The sequence below is a fragment of the Chaetura pelagica genome, unplaced genomic scaffold (genome assembly GCF_000747805.2).
Source record: "Chaetura pelagica isolate M959 unplaced genomic scaffold, ChaPel_1.0 scaffold405, whole genome shotgun sequence".
In the NCBI taxonomy this organism is placed as follows: domain Eukaryota; kingdom Metazoa; phylum Chordata; class Aves; order Apodiformes; family Apodidae; genus Chaetura; species Chaetura pelagica.
In genome coordinates, this window is record NW_009953489.1 from 2983203 (window position 1) to 2999549 (window position 16347).

The following is a 16347-nucleotide window of genomic DNA, read 5'->3' on the forward strand; positions in this document are numbered from 1 at the left end:
CTCAGGCTTGCAAAACCGTTTGGGTGTCTAAACATCCCAGTAAGCACTGGGAGGGCCAGACAAAAGCTCCCCCCGAATTAACTCTCTTTGGGAGTTAGATGCCAAAGACTCTAAGGTATTTTTATTAATCCTCCCAGCTTCCCACTGGTTGTTTTGGCTCCTACCTGCTTTCATCAGGGTGACTCTGTCCCTGGGGAGTTGATAGCAAGGACAGCAGTGCCAGGGTGACATCGATCTTGTATCCTCATCAGAGCAGAGTGTCCCAGAGGACACTGGCAGGGAGAGTTTTGCTGATGTGTGATTTGCTGCTAATGCTGTTGGTTTCCTACTCTTTGCTGTAAAAGCTGAGCCTCATTCAATAGTTCAGACAGGGTTATGGGATTTCAGGGATTTCATGTGGAGGCTGGAATAAACAGGAGCTGTGGGCAGTCCAGAACCCTGGAGTCAGACAGGAGTTTTGCTGTTCCCCCTGCTGTGGTCCTGTGGGGGGCTGCTGCTCCTGGGGTGGGGTAATTGCAGTGATGGGAGAGGGTTGTTTGCTTCAAGCTCGCTATGGTGAGGGCTATAAAATTGCAAAGAATAAATCAGTGCAGTGAACTGTGATCTCTCCAGCACCCTCTCGTTACTATCTCACCCTCTCTGCCCTTGGTCTCTGCCAGAGATGGCCTTCAAGTCAGCAGGGCCCCTGGTACTGCACAGGCCAGGAGCTCTGGTCCAGTGTCTCTGCACGGAGTTGTGTGTCTGGCAGAGCCCATCTGCCAGGACAGACCTGTGTCTGCTCTGCATGACTTAGCAGGCAGCAGGAACACCTCCTCCCTGATCATCCTGCTCTCTCCAACCTGTGCCTTATTCCTTGTTTTGATCTTCTCTAGTTTTAGCTCCCAGCCATTGCTTCTTGTTTATTCTCTATCAGACTAAAAATCTCTTTATCACATGCTGGTTTCTACCCTGAAGGTGCTTACGTGCTGTAATTGAGTCATCTGTTTTCTTTGTCATGAACTGAACAGTTTGAGGGCTTGAACTGAGGCAGGAAGGCATTGTAAGGAAGTTTCTTTCCAGTTCTGAAATCCTCTTCTGTGGCAGCTTTTCAAAATGTGAACACCAGCCTGGCTTCCATCAGTAGCATCCAGGGAAGTGAATCTCACCCCCTTGTTCCCGCTGCCCCTGTTTGTGGAGCAAGGAATGGAAAAGTCTTTTTGGCTACACCCGCTGTGGTGTTGGTGTGCTGAGACTTCAGATCCTGTTCAGCATCCTTGGCTTTTTGGTGTGTGTGTGTGTGCCCTTAAGTCCCAACCTGGTAGACCCTTGGGTCATCTCCTGAGCCCTGCTCCAAGTGTCCTGCACCTGCAGGTAGTTGCTGCAGGGCGGACACCCTGGAGGGGCCCCTCAGTGCATTACACGGGGGTGACAATCCTTTATTTTATATATCTGTGGGAACATTGAGCAGAAGCATTTCAGAGAGCAAAGGAGGACAGCAGTGAGAGAAGAGAGCCCTGCTTGTAGCCATCTGCTGTGGTTAGTCATGTTACCCTGCGGTCTCCACGTGCTTCTGGTAGCGTGAGGGTTGGCAAAAGAGCTGAATGGGACTGCAACCATTCATGTTAAATCTATTTTAGGAAACCACTGGGTAAGGGCCCTTCTTCTTGCTGAAGCCACTGAGGCAGGCAATGCTCCTTGTGTGCTAGGAGCCAAATCCTAGAGGTGGGAAATGCTGTGGAACATCTATCATAGCCATGTTTCTTGGGACATGGTCAGGGTCAGTGTGGGCTGCAGCACAGCTGGACACTGGGAAGAAGTGAAGGTACAGCAAGTGGAGGGACTTGTGCCAAGGGTTTGGTATTCTAGGCAAGATGAGCTTGCCACTCTGGGAACTGGTTTCTATGAGTGCAGTTGCTAGAAATCCCTAGCAGCAGTGACTGCTTCTCAACCTTTCATCCATCATTCCCTACGCCTGTGAATAAACCAGCTGAGCCTCTACCTACATACCTGGATATTTTAAGAGGATGGTGCTTCTTGTGGAGAAGTTGACTATTCTGTGTTGTTTGGATGATGCTTCCTCTTAACTCATTAAAATCACCCACTGCAGAGATAGGGAAAATGTCCTTATTCAACCCTGCACATCATGGGTAGCACCTCACACCATCTGAGCTTCATGTCACTCCTCACTTCTGTGTGTCTCCTGGTCTGGGGCTACTTGCCAGCAGATCTCCACATAAACCCGAGACAACCAGTTTGTGCAGTGACTCTTTCTTTCTTTCCCAAGGACCAGAATGGGGACAGCCATCACGTGGGAGACCTGAAGATCTCTGGAAAGGAGTTCTTGTCATTACCTGCAAGGTCCAAGAAATACCGGGAGCACCAGGCCAGTTCAGAGAGAAAGTCCCACGGGTCACGGACGTCACCGCTGGACACCAGTGAGGTCCGGGTCCAGGTGTCACAGTCGGTAGGAAGATGGGTTTTTTCTCCAATACTGAGTGTCTTGTAGAATGTTTGTTCTTACCTCATTTCTGACCTGGTATAGAGGTGGCAGTGGGCTGGAAAACAGAGCCTGCATCCAGCTCTGCTGTTGGCTGTTTGGGCAACTGTATGCAAATCATTTTGCCTTTTTGAGGCTCAGCTTCACTGTCTGTGAAGCAGAACAATAGTAGCAACCTCTATCATGGACTGGCTCAGGAGAGTTTGGATTTTAGTGGTGATATTGGTAACCTTCCCTGGAGGGATAGGAGTTCAGACCTGAACTTTCCTAAGCTTGGGACTGTCAGGATGTGATACCTTGAATTCCAAAAGACCACAGCAATTTGGAGCCCTTGCTGTGTGGAGTCTGACTTCATCAGCCTCCTGGGGTTCATGAGGAGTGGGCTCGTTGCCTTTTCAGGTTTTTGAGTAGCAACCAAAACCCAAAACTGTTGGTTGCCTTTGCCAAATCTAGGACCTGAGGTATTGATCCCTCTCATCTCCTCATCACATTGTTGGTCTGCAGAGTGGTCTCGTTGAACTCATCAGTCGCTAGGTAGAGATGGAAGAATATAATTTTCTAGAAGCTTCTCTTTGGAAGCAAGTCAGGTGGAGCACAGTTCCTCAAGAGCAGAAGCTGGCAAGAGGAGCTGGCCCTGATGTCAGTGATTATGGCTTACTGGCATGCAGCAAGTCCTGTGTTGGGTGTTGAAGAGCTCTGACTCAGTCTGTGCTTGGCTCCCAGGAAGGTGGTGGGGATCCTGCCCTGGAAAGCTCCCCCCCCACCTGCTTCTTGGTGTCTGAACAATTAAGCTGTTTTTATCTTCCGGTTGTGTTGATGTTTGTTGTGACATGTGGCAAATACAACCTACGGGGGAGGCTTCCTACAGCTGTGTTGGTTTTGTTCTCAGTCCTGGAGACAGGAGTCACACCATGAGCAGTGGCCTGTTTCTGGTTTGGGAGAGAGGGCTTGGAGACATTTGAACTCCGTGATCTCAAGTAAGAAGCTCCAAGTCCTCAGCTTGTTGTTCCCAGGAGATGGAGTGTGACAGCAAATATTTAATGATTTGGTGCTTGCAAGTATTTGAGCTCTTGCTTTATATTGAGATGTAACACACCATCAGAGTCCTGTGATCATGCAGTGATTCCACATGGAACACATTCAAGCCAGGAGAGACAGGCCTGTTTCTTCTTGGCGTTTAAGAAAAGCAAAAGAAAATATTTTCATGCTAGGTAAGAACAGGTCTGAGCTGCAGAGCTTGGGATGAAGCCTGTCTGTAGAGTGGGGATGCTTGAAAGTGTTTTTAGCACTGAGTCCTTTGTTCCTGGTCTGCAGGTCATGGGGAGAACTTATCTTCCTAGACCCGTGTGCATACGTACACATCCCTTTTTGACCACAGACATTCCTGATTTTCAGTTCTCTGACCACTGGAGAGAGGATCTTTACACTAACTGGGTTTTTTTTAGACCTCTCTGAGCTCATTCTTCATTCCCAACAGTGCTCGTGGAAATGTTCTAATAGGAGAAGCATTTCCTACTGCTCACCGGTGCAAACATGATCATTGAGAAGGAAAACAAAGCTCATCCGAGCCAGAAAGGAGGCAGCACCATGGGGGCATCCAAGGCAATGCAAAGGCAGAAAAATCCCACTTGCCAGAAATAGCCTTGTATTTTTAACTCAGACATTTAGCCAGAAAGGAAATAAAAGCCTCACTCCATCAAGAGCAAGGCAAAAAGCCTTCCTCAGGAGTGTGTAGCTGGGAGTACAAGGGCTGTGCCTAAGAAGAGGCCCCATGGGGCATTGCTGGCCACCAGTGATCTCTTGACAGTCCATGTGGAGTGTTGGTGTCCATGGAAGAGTAAGTGAAGACAGGGACAGGCACACCCCAGTGTCAGGAGGTGCCTTCCAGACCCCTGGGGTTCGTGCTGTTGCTGACTCTGGTGGAAGTGTGTGGGCAGGCCAGGGGTGCTGCTCCTCCCATCCTGCAGGGCACTGGAGAACAGGGGCACAAAGGCCAGAGATTGCACTTGCAGGGGGGTGGCTCAGGCCCCACCCGATGGCTGCAGACACCTTCATTCACCAGCTGTTCTCCCAAGGCCTCTGCCCTCTGTGCCCTGTCTTTGCAGTGTGCATGTTTTAGCTCCCCACTTGCTTTGGATTTTTGAGTTGAGCCCCAAGAGTCCATTTGTAGTTCATTTCCGAGGCATGACTGATGCACTTGGTAGAGAAACACCACAGAGGGAATTCAACAGGACATGGAGAGCAGCAGCATGTGGAAAAAAATGACATTGTCCTCCTTGCAGACACTAAACATGTCCTGGTTTATCCCAGGAGAGAGCAGATCAATGCTCTCAGCAGTGCTTGTGGCTGGAGGAGAAGGGTGACTGCTTGTCTTATGTTTTAAAGAATGCCCCTTGTTTAATATTTAATGGACCATGGGTCATACCCCGTAAAAATGATAGTGACAAGTGTTTTATTGAGTTTTTCTTCAGAGCAGTAGCTGTGTACACAGTTACACAGTGTGATCAGGCTTGTGGTCTTTGTGGGCAGATGCTCTGAATGGCAGAGGGGAGTTTGCTTGGCAAAATGCAGATGGGACACCACAGCCCCCAGCACTGCCCTTGGCAGGGCATCCTGCCATCCTTCCTGGCCAGGAAACACCAAACTCCCAACTAGGTTTTCCCACTGTCTGTGGGAAAGTGAAGGCAGCTGTATCTATATCCCCTTTACCTGGAGTTTTCTGAAACACTGTCAGAAATCCAGGAGCTCTGCAGGACCCAGATCTAGAGAAGCTCAGGAGGCATTTGAGGTTCTGCCCTGATCCCTGCAAACCCTGGTGCTGTGATGGACACTGTTTGTCCTGGCACAGGAGGGGATGCCCTGGTACCCCTGCTGCAGGCAGGGCACAGGGCTCACACCAGCTGGCTGTCCTCAGACACATGAGAGACCCTCCAAAAAGGGCTCTTTTGCCAGGAGAAAGTCTCAGAAGTAGGCTCTGGTGGACGAGGCAGGGTCACTTGAGGTGAGTTTTGTGTCCCAGCTGGCAGCTCTGCAGCCAGACTGGAACATAAGCCAGAGCTCAGAACATCTCAAGTCAGCATCGTCTTGTGGGTACTTGCCAAACCTGAAGCAACCAGTTGTCTCGTGTTCTGCTCTTGTCCCTGGCTGTCAGGGGCTACCAGGGCTGCCTCAGTCTGTTGTGGAGGAGTGTGGGTGGGCTTTTTTGAAAAGCTGTAATTCCCATCCTTGGAACTATTGTTAATCAGCTGTAGCAAACCCCACCCAAGATGGGAGAGAAGCTTTCCCTGGTCAGGCTGTTCAGACAAGAATCCCCCCAGATTCCTCATTTTGTGAAGGCTCAAAACAAAAACCCTCTTTAATCCTTAAGTAAACAGCAAGCCCTTAATTAGAGGTGAGCTCTACTGGTTGATCTAAGGTGCTTTTATGGGATGCCACAGTACCTGCTGTCCCATCAGGAGGCATCAGCTCAGACTGTGCACGTGGTCCCGTGTGCTGCTCTCCCACGGTCGCTCTGCAGGGAGGAACCCAGGCTGTGTGCAGGGATGCCCAGGAAAAACCTCATCCAAAAACTCCTAAGCCAAGAGATCTAAGTGCTGCTGTCCACTCGGCCACTGAGCTCCTTCCAAAGGGGCCTCCTGCAGAGGACAGGGAAGTCCCACGGGTGCAGTGCTTGAGTCAGTCTTGGGTTTGCTGCCTGTCTCTGCCACCAACTGCCCCTTGTTTACCTCCCTCTTCCCCATCTGTGTGATGGGGTAAAGCTGCTCCCCTGCCTGCCCTGGGGAGTTTACAGAGGCGTGATGATGGCTGTAAAGTTGTTTGAGCTTTGGATGGCAGGAGCTGTGGTGGTGTTATTAGCATTGGTGATGATGATGCTAATTACTGAGCTGGTGGGAAACTCCCCATGGGAGGAGGCAGGAGATGGGAGGGGAGGCAGGGAAAAGTGAAGGGAGGCAAAGTGAGCTTGGGGATGGAGAGGAGCCTGTCCATGCTGGCAGCTCTATCAGGCCCTAGGAGAAAGGCTCAGCCTGTTGGCAAAGCTGTGGGGATGCTGGGATGGATAGGAGAAGCCATGGCCCAAGTGCTGCGTAAGGTAGGAGCGTGTGGTCCCTCTGTGCCCTCAGACCTTCCTGCCACTGCTCTGCAGGATGCTGGTGTGGCACACAGTGCTGTTGGGGCAGGGGTGGGCTTCCTTACCCCTCTCCTGGCCCCATGAAGTGGGGGAATTTCCCAGCTGTGGCTGGTGGCTGCTGGGAAGAGAGGGACCAACACTGCCTGGAGCTGGGGTTTGGGCATGGACAGGGTCTTCTTCAGGTCTGTAGCTCCTGTGGGAATACTCAAGGCTGAGTACCTGGTTCTCCACAGGCAGAGCAAGGTGGGTTTGGTCTGGGAGAAGCTGGTGAGCGTGAGGTGCATTTGGTCACATTTTATCTCAGTTGCAGCAGAGCCCTGAGCAAAAGCAGCCACGTTAGAGCCTGGTCCCTGTGCCCTGCAGTTGTGGGGACCAGCTCTGGGTGCAGCCTGGGACTTGTGCCCCACACACCCTCTGAGGTTTCTTTCTTTTAAGAGTAACATCAAAGCAGAAGGTTTCCTATTGCGTGAAGCTTTGCAGACATCAAAGGCTTGCTCATAAATTTAACCTCTCTGCTCCACTGTGGAGAAGGTCATAATGCTTCAGCTCTTTATTGACTTGGTAACTTCATGGTTTTGAGGTTTACTAGAAGGATGGGATTTCTCTAATGCTACCAGAGGTTGTATGTCCCTTAGCCCCCTCTTTGAGAGAGCAACCACTTTGGAATAAGGAGAAGATCCATGGCAGAAAGGGGGCTGTGTATCCCTGAAAAAGCTGCCTGGGGAGGGGCTGGGAACCTGCTCCAATTCTGGGCCTTGCATTTAGAGTTGGCACTGAGCTAGAGTCTCCATGGTCAATGGGACTGTGCACATGCCAAAGATCAAGGGCACTTTATTGGTTCAAGGTCCAACAGCTGGAGCAAAACCCATGGAGAGAGGTAAGGATCAAATCCTTTCCCCTCCTTGGGCACCCATGCTCTAGGAGTGGTCCTGTTCATCTGGACTCTCCTCTTCCCAGGGGAGTCCCTCAGCTTGAGGGAGCACTTCCTTGCTCTTCCAACCTGTTCTCCACCCTGTGCCTTGCAAAGACCATTTATAGTCAAGAGAAAGAGGAGCTGTGTGTGATTGCAGTGACAACTTGCAGAGATGGGTTGCTGATGTATTTAGACACTGAACAATTTTTGAGCATGCTGCATTGCCAGACATTCCCTAGGACAAATGTTTGTAGGAGACCTTTTTTATTATTAGAGTGAGAAGCAACCATAAAAGATGGGAAAATTTTGTAGCTCATACCCCCACCCCAGGGGCAGATTGCCAGAGCTCTTGTGATGGTTTGCTCTCTCATTATTTACTAAGATTGTCAGGTTGCAGGAGTGATGCACAGAGCAGATGCTCATGGTTGACCCTCTGCCTGGCCTGCAAGGGCCAGAGCTCAGTTCCTGGTGTCACTGGGCAGGGAACAGAGCTGTGAGTGGCCAAGCTGGGCAGCAAGGTCCTGCCTGTCCCTGCTGAATCCTGTGCTGTCCAGGCAGCACTAGGGTGCCAGGTGCCCTCATCCATCCCCTGTGACTTCATCCTGGACTGCAGAACGGGCCAGGTGGGTGCTGGGCTGCAGGGATAAATACAGCCCCAGGGCTTCCTTCTGGACGCTTGTGCTCTGCCCCCAAGGGATCTTTTCCCTGGTTGTCTCTGTTGTTTGAGGCAAGATTAAACTGGTATTTCCTTGCAGTCCTTCAGGAGCTTGAACGTGGGGGGGTCACACCAGGCAGCCTCTTTGTCTTATTGATGTGTAAACTACCACAATGCAAGGGCAGTGCAAACACACACCCCCATCCCACAGCCTTCATCTTCTGCTTCACTGCATGGGTGTAATTATACCATTATCATTGGTCAGACTTTCTGATGTAAACGTGCTCTAAGAATCCAGGGGAAAGGGGGATGGAGAGGAAGAGAGAAGCCAGAGGCAGGGAGAGGGAAGGCAGCTGCTGCTAAATTTAAGACTGTTCCTATGACACCTGGAGGCTGCTGTGCTGGTGTCAGTCCTGTTGGAACTGAGCAGGTAAACACTGAACCAAAGCTAGTTCTTGCAATGCTTTCTCTTCCTGTTCAGTTTGTGGGACTGTCTGTAGAGCTTTGGGCAGGCACAGACCTGGGGAGAGGCTGTGCTGAGATATTTCCTAGCTGGAGGTAGAATGCAGCAGAAGACTTTCTGGAGGACTCTGGTCTGACAGGTATTGGGAGGCTCTTTCAGGGATTTGGGTTGTTTGGAGAAGCAGCCAGTGATCTGGTTTCCTCTCCAGGGTATTCTTAAATTGTCTGACCTTCTTTCCATATGTCTGCATCAGTCTTTTTGTTAAGCTCTAGGGCTCTCCTTTTCTTAGCTCCTCTCTTCTGACTCAGGTGGGCTGGTTGCACAGATGCTGCATGAGCCAGGAGAGATGTAAAAAATGCTCTCCCAAAGCTAGAGCTGCAGCAGAGACAGCACAGCCAGAGCCAAGAGTTTTGCAGTGCAGAGCCCTGACACACACTGCTCCTTGCTGGGACTTTGGTGCTGGCTTGAGAGGCAGGGGAATGCACTGGGAGATAGAAAATCTGCAGAGAAACTGCACAGAGGTGGGGGGAGAAAATAACATTTTCAGGCTCTGCCCCTGCTGCATTCATTGCCTCAGAGGTAAATTGTCAGTTTCTTCCTTAAATATTAACAGCTGCCAGGTAATGAATTCCCCCTCTGTTTTATAATGGCACTAAAATTGGGATTTGCCTTGGTTTTCTCTGTAATTATCCAATGAGAGTGTGTGAGTGAGAGGCAGGCACGGCAGAGCTGGGCCCTGGGGGCTGTGCTGCAGGTGCCTGTGGGGCCAGTGGTGCCTGTGGGGCCAGTGGTGCCTGTGGGGCCAGTGGTGCCTGTGGGGCCAGTGGTGCCTGTGGGGCCAGTGGTGCCTGTGGGGCCAGTGGTGCCTGTGGGGCCAGTGGTGCCTGTGGGGCCAGTGGTGCCTGTGGGGCCAGTGGTGCCTGTGGGGCCAGTGGTGCCTGTGGGGCTGAGCTCCTGCCCCATGGGCAGCTCTGCTCTCCTGACTGGTTACCTGAGCCTTATGGTTTTAGGATCCTTCGTCAAATTGCTTTTTCTTGTGCAGGGGGGTTAGGGAGGTAGGCTGGCAGACACATATGGAGTAAAAGCCAGAATTCCCTGCCAGGCTCTTCAGCATCCCACAGAGAAGAAGCTGGTCCTGCTGAGGTGTGGCTGGGAGGGTGTGTGGGGAGGGAGCAGTGTCCTGGGCAGGGAGAGGTCCTGATCCTCTGGAGCACTGGGAACAAGGCACGGCAGAGCTGGGCCCTGGGGGCTGTGCTGCAGGTGCCTGTGGGGCCAGTGGTGCCTGTGGGGCCAGTGGTGCCTGTGGGGCTGAGCTCCTGCCCCATGGGCAGCTCTGCTCTCCTGACTGGTTACCTGAGCCTTATGGTTTTAGGATCCTTCGTCAAATTGCTTTTTCTTGTGCAGGGGGGTTAGGGAGGTAGGCTGGCAGACACATATGGAGTAAAAGCCAGAATTCCCTGCCAGGCTCTTCAGCATCCCACAGAGAAGAAGCTGGTCCTGCTGAGGTGTGGCTGGGAGGGTGTGTGGGGAGGGAGCAGTGTCCTGGGCAGGGAGAGGTCCTGATCCTCTGGAGCACTGGGAACAAGGGATGTGCTTGTCTCTCTCTGGGAACCTCTTTCCTCACTGCAGATGGACAACTCTGTGACTTGAGGTCTGGTTTTGTGAGAGACCAGGTGTCTTCAAGAGCTGTGCATGGTTCTCTTTGCTCTGCTGCTGAGTAACAGTCCAGGTTGTGCTGGGCCAAGTCCTCTGCCTTGTTTAAATCTGAAACAGGAGTCCAGAGACTCTTCCTTATGTGTCTTGGGTGCAGAGCAGGCTGCTGCCTGGCAGCAGTCATCTCTGCCCACAGCTTTTGCTTCTGAGAAGATGAAGGGCACTGGCTGCTTAAATGTCCCTTTGCAGCCAGGTCCCAGGGGTGTCTCTGCTCAGAGCAATAGACTCTTCAGCACCAAGGAGGCTCTCAGCTGATGCTGTTTTCATTTTGGGAAGGTGACTGCTCAGCTATGGAGCCCCTGAAGGTGCTGTGAATGGCTTTGACATTTCTTAATTTAAGCCAGGAAAAGGCCAGACTGTAGCCTCCAGGTTACCTGCAAATAGTTGACCCTTTCAGTTGCAACAGAAGGTCTGCAGACTGGCTAGCCCAGAGGTCCAGGCTGGAGCTGACTAACCAAGCTACTTCTTCCCTTCTAAATTCTTCTTCCCTTCACTCATTTTAACTGAGTTTTCAGTTCTTGGCAAGTGGGAGATATAACTGAGGTCTGCTTTGCTCCTTGCACAGCCTTGTCTCCCAGCAAATTGTCAGCCAGCAAGTGGCACAAAACAGTGAAAGGAGATGTTGCACTCACCATTTCCTAGAAACTGCTGCTTTAGAGAGAACAATACTAAAAAGAAGGATGAATCAAAGCCAGACCAGAGCAATAAAACTCAAAGTGTTTGACTTCTCTCAAAATCTGGAACTCCTCATTCATTTCTAGGGTCTCTGCTGTGCCTGGGGCACTTGGTGTGTTCATGGTTCCGGCCTCTTGCATTTAATAAACTGCACATGCCAGAAGAGCTTAAAAAAATAAATAAATACTCCAGGTTCTCTTTGGAGGTAAATCAGTATAACTCTGCTTAAGTCACTGGAGCTATGATGACACCAGATGACACAGGGGCCTTGTTGACTGGGGAATTTATTTGGTTTTCTTATATGAGTGTCTCTTCCTCAGGCAAATGCCTGTGCATTTTGTTGGAGCTCTCATGATAAAAAACTATCATGGCAGCAGGAGGGCTCCCTCAGCCCCTGGATGAGTGTGAGTGCAGCTGTCCAGGGGATGTCGGGGTCAGAGGTGCAGGCAGGCAACCCTGGCTGGGCAGGAGAAGGTCTCTCTGCTCTTGGCAGTCTGGGCAGGGCACAACCTGTGACCAGGGTTAATGTGGCAATCACCAGCCTCTGCTCACACCTTGCCTTCAGCCTGTGTCCATGTTTCCCATTAGCCGTGCTATTTTGGAGCCTCCCAAAGCAATTAACACCAATTAATCTAAAAAAGCCTAAATAATGCTTTTCCAGAGCCCCTGGCTCCTTCCTGTTTTCCCTGCAGCCCAAACCTGGCAGAGAGCTGAGCCAAGTGAAGTGCTTTTTGTGCAGGGTCTGCTGGGGAGGCTTTGTGGGGTGATGTGCAGTTAGAGAAGAGTCCTGAGTGATCCCTTGGATCAAACTTTTCCATCCTGGATTTTGGTGTCTGTGCCACAGAGAGAGTTGCAGTTCCCTGCTATCACTCCTGCTGCAGGAGAGGGGGAACCAGCTCCTGCGGGTCAGCTCAGCCCTCCCCTGAGAGCCAGCAAAGAGTGAGACTACTACTGTGCTTGGGTGCAGGAGATGCAACTCCCCTGGGATGTGCAGAAAAGTCCCTGAGGGATTTATTGCCTGTATCTAAAGCCATTTGCATCCTAGTGTTCTCTGGGCACTGTCATGTGGAGCAAATCAGCCTCCCGGTCTTTGCCTTCCCCAAACCAAGTGTAGTTTCATCTTGCCCTTTTAAGAAGCACCTACCAGAGCAAGAGCTGATAGGAGAAGCTGTTCCTGTGTTTGCGTGTGATTTTCATCTTACCTGTTTAAGCTCTTCTGAGCAGGGCTATGTCTGACCATTGCTGCAGTGATAAACCCATGGGCAGGGGCCCCAGGACCCTCCCAGCCCCCAGCAGCACCAGGGTTTCATGTCTCGTGGGGTGTCTTGCATAATAACAAGGCCTTGATCTTCAGCGTGGCCTTCAGGCATTGCTGGAATACGAGTAAATAATAATTAAGACCTGGGCGTTTGCTGCAGTGACGGGTGTTGCTGTGGAGGCTGGATGTGTGTTATGGGTGCTAACATTGATGGGTGTGTGCGGATCCACCGAGCAGCTTCTTCACCCCCTGGCAAAGGGGCTGCCTCTGTTTGCCTGCTTTTTAAAACAGCGCCGTGCTAAGAGCAAGTAGGTGTCTAAACACAAGTGTGTTTGCAGAAAGCAGCACGGGTTTGGCAACGCACAGACAAGCAGGCTTTGCAGGGAAGCAAATTGTCAGTAGGTTCCAATTTCAGAGGCACTGAGCGCTGCGTGTTGTGGGGAGGGGGCAGAGCTGCTGCTGGGGGAGCCTTGGATGGTTCCCACCTCTCGAGGAGTGGGTCCCTCCCTGGCAGCAGGCTCACAGGCACCTGTCTCCTCCATCACCTCCTACTCCTCAGCAGGGCTGGGGGTGGGGAGGTGCTGGTGCAGTCTAGTGGATAGAGAAGGTGCCTGGGAGCCGAACGCTGCGCATCAACCTTGGCTCTGTGCTAATTAATCAGGAATATGGGTTATAGCCTTTAAAGCGATGGAGTTATTTGGTTTAGCAAATTACTGCTCCTCAGCTGAGGCTCAACAAGCTGAGCGTGGTCCTAGTTCCACCCTCCTCCAACTGCAACTAGTTTCAGCTAAACCATTGTGCTGTGGGTGTGTCAGGACGGGCAGGGCCAGGTACCGCGGCGCTGGGTGAGGATGAACCTTGGTCACACTCCAGGAGCTTCCTGGCGTCTGCCTGCAACCTGAATTGTTTTGAGCAAATAGTTCAGGCTCACTCCTAGTTTTGGTATTCAAGGGATGCTCCAGGTTTTTGGTGGGCCAGATTGACCTCTATACCTGCCCATCTTCTTCCACAGACTGGAGGGACTGGCTTGGGATGATAATGCTTCTAACTCGTTTCCTTGGTTAGTGATTTAAGCTTTAGGTGCTAAATGTAGGCGTGTGTTTCTGTTAAATGGTGACAGGGAAACCCAGCCTGGCTTGGCAAATGCTGTCAAAATTTATGTGGAAAAGTTGCTACATTAACTACAGAGAATTGCTGTAGCTCTTTGAGAACTCTTTGAATATGCTGACTAATACACAGCGCCTCCCAAAGAGAAGTCTGGTCTGAGCAGCGTGGGCTGGCTGCCTGACCTGTGATTTCAGGGTGGGTCACTGCGTAGCTGGAAAAAGTCTAAATCCAGAACTAATAAGGTTGTTCCACACAGTGGCCAAATCTGAGCACAGCGACACTGGCTTTCGGGCAGTCAGGTCAGCCCTGCAAGCAGCAGAGGTGTCAGTAACACCTCAGACAGAGACACCCACGCAGGCAGCCCAGGCTCTGTCTCAAAATCAAATCACAACTCGTATTGTCACCTGCTATTGATCCCAAGGCATGGATTTAAGCCACGTGTGGCAGGAGGCCATGCTCCCAGCAGGTCAGCAGTTGCTGTATTAGGGAAGGAGGGAGCGTGGGTGAGTTATTTTGATTTTGTTTGTAACAATAAAACCCAAGTTATTTGAAATCTTAACAACAGAACCAGCTTTTAGCACCGGTGTTTATAGGGATGAGTGGGCGAGTTGTTTAAAGGAAAAAAAAATAAATCTTTGAAAACAGTCCAAGTAAGGGTGATAATTTCATCCTGCAAGGGAAGCGTGGTGCTCAGGGTGGGTATGGTCTGTGCCAGGGGCTGGGGCTGTGCAGGTGGCAGAGACCACTGAAGGGCACAAGTGTGTTGAGGACACCCTTGGGCACACACTTGCAGCTCCCTGGCACAAGAGCTGGAGTCTGAGGTTGCAGGTGGTGTCTCTGCAGCTCATGGACATCCCTTTCCCTCTCCTTTGCTGCATTGTGCCAGGGGAGGTTTAGACTAGAGATCAGGAAGAATTTCTTTACCAAGAGTAGTCAGGCACTGGAACAGGCTGCCCTGAGATGTTATTGAGTCACCATCCCTAGAGATACTCACAAAATGTGTAGATGTGGCACTTCAGGACATGCTCTAGTGGGCATAGTGGTTTCTTCTGGGTGGACAGTTGGACTCAGTGATCTTAGAAGTCTCCACCTGTGACGAGTCAGTGATTCTATGATCGATGCAAAAAGTCTTCTACTCTTCCAAGCAATGACCTCTTGAGTGGGGGCTCTGCTCCTGTGTCATATATGTCCTCTGCATTTCACCCTCAATTCCAGCTTCAGATGCCCCCTTTCATAGCTGTCCTAAGTTGACTGAGCTCTCCAAAATAAGGAGCAGCATCTCAGCTCTGGTTCCTTCCTCTCTTACCTCTCTCCACCGAAGTTTCCCCTTAACTCAGCCCCCCAGCAGGGCAGCAGCAAGGAAACAGCAGCAGCAGCACCAAGGTTCAGCTCATGCTGTGCCCTGCTCCTCGCCCTTCCTTGCCCCTTCTTTCCCTCCTCAGTCTGCTGTAACATTTTAAAAAATTGAATCACAAACTAAATTGAAGTTTAGTATGTGAGCTCCCCAGGCAGCAGCTCAGTTTGAGGCTGATTCCCAATTGTCTCTTGCCTTCCATAGCCTGCGGCCCCAGAGCAGAACAGGAGCAGAGTAATTGCCTTTCGCCTGCTCTGCCCTGATAGGAGGATTTTTCAAGGTCCTGGGTGATGGGGAAGTGGCCTCTTCTCCTGGCACAGGAGAAATGGGGCTGTACCACAGGGCAGATCCTGGCCAGCATCACTGGTGCTCCGAGGGGTCCCTCTTGCATGTCTGCAGCTCTGCCCACGTCTCATCCACGCAGCATGTTTTATCACTTGTTGCTTCAGAGCATGAATTGCCCCTGAGCACAGTCTGACCTTCTTCTGGAGGTGCTTTGTGCAGCCTGGATGCCTTGTCCCTGGCTCCAGGTCACTGTGAAGCCCTGTGAGGCTTCACAGCCCATCCTGGGAACAAGAGGGGTCTGAGGGCTGAGACCCACTGTGCCCTGGCAGTGGGGAGGACCAGGTCCCGAGCCAGGGGTCCTGGTCTCCAGCCCCACATGGTTTCTATGTTCCTAATTACTCTGTGACTCCCGGAAATAACTGCACTGGTATGAAAAGGCATGGGAGTCCCCCAGAGCTGTGTTTGTTCAGGATAAAGAAATTTCCTAGTTTCGCAATGAAAAATGAGGGTGAAGTGTAAGAGGACAGTGTGGGCAGTGCCAGGAGTGCCAACAGGGCTCTCTGCTCGTTTTGCCTCTACCCTGCCAGGTGGCCTTTGGTGAGCTGATTCTCTTTCCAGTGACCCGTTTCACTCTCAGAAATGCACATTTCCCAGATGGGAGGTCAGAGCAGCTGTTGGGCTGTTGTGCAGCGTTTCCATCTTTCCGTGTTGAAAAACCTTGTTGCAATTAGAAATTAGAAAATGAGAAGCAATTGCACTGTTACATTTGTGCATTTACATGAAGAGATGCTTAAGGCTGAACCTCTTTGGCTCTTGCAATAGGACAGAAAAAAAAATATCACATATTTAATAATACAAGGAGCAGGAGGACTATAAGGAGCTAAAAATGGTCCTTCAATGTTTTGGTGCCTTAAATCTGGATGATCACAGTGTGTGTGTGCACAGAGCAGTTACTGTCGTGGTGCGTGTGCCTGTGGAGCCCAGTGTGTTTGCAGATGTAGTTTAGGAAAATTGATCCCAATCTATTTTTAAGGTAAAGTGTGTGTGGCGGGTGGGAGGCGAGGAGGTGGAAGGGAAGCTAAATATTCACATAGCTCCGCTCTGTGTTTGAAGAGCATCATCTAATTACACTGGCACCGTGGCAGCGAGGTGAGGGAGAGGAGAGCGGTAAAGTGTGTGTGGCGGGTGGGAGGCGAGGAGGTGGAAGGGAAGCTAAATATTCACATAGCTCCGCTCTGTGTTTGAAGAGCATCATCTAATTACACTGGCACCGTGGCAGCGAGGTGAGGGAGAGGGGAGCCCCCCGCTGGAGCCCCCCC

At 51.1% G+C, this 16347-nt stretch overlaps 1 protein-coding gene across 1 annotated transcript in view; it reads left to right on the plus strand.

The window, feature by feature from the left end:
* GPSM1 (G-protein signaling modulator 1) overlaps nt 1-16347 on the plus strand; it is a 51881-nt gene that overhangs the window by 26373 nt on the left and 9161 nt on the right. Inside the window, exon 11 of the mRNA XM_009998951.1 lies at nt 2264-2443. Within this exon, the coding sequence (XP_009997253.1) occupies nt 2264-2443 (180 nt within the window). The remainder of the gene's footprint in view (nt 1-2263; nt 2444-16347) is intronic.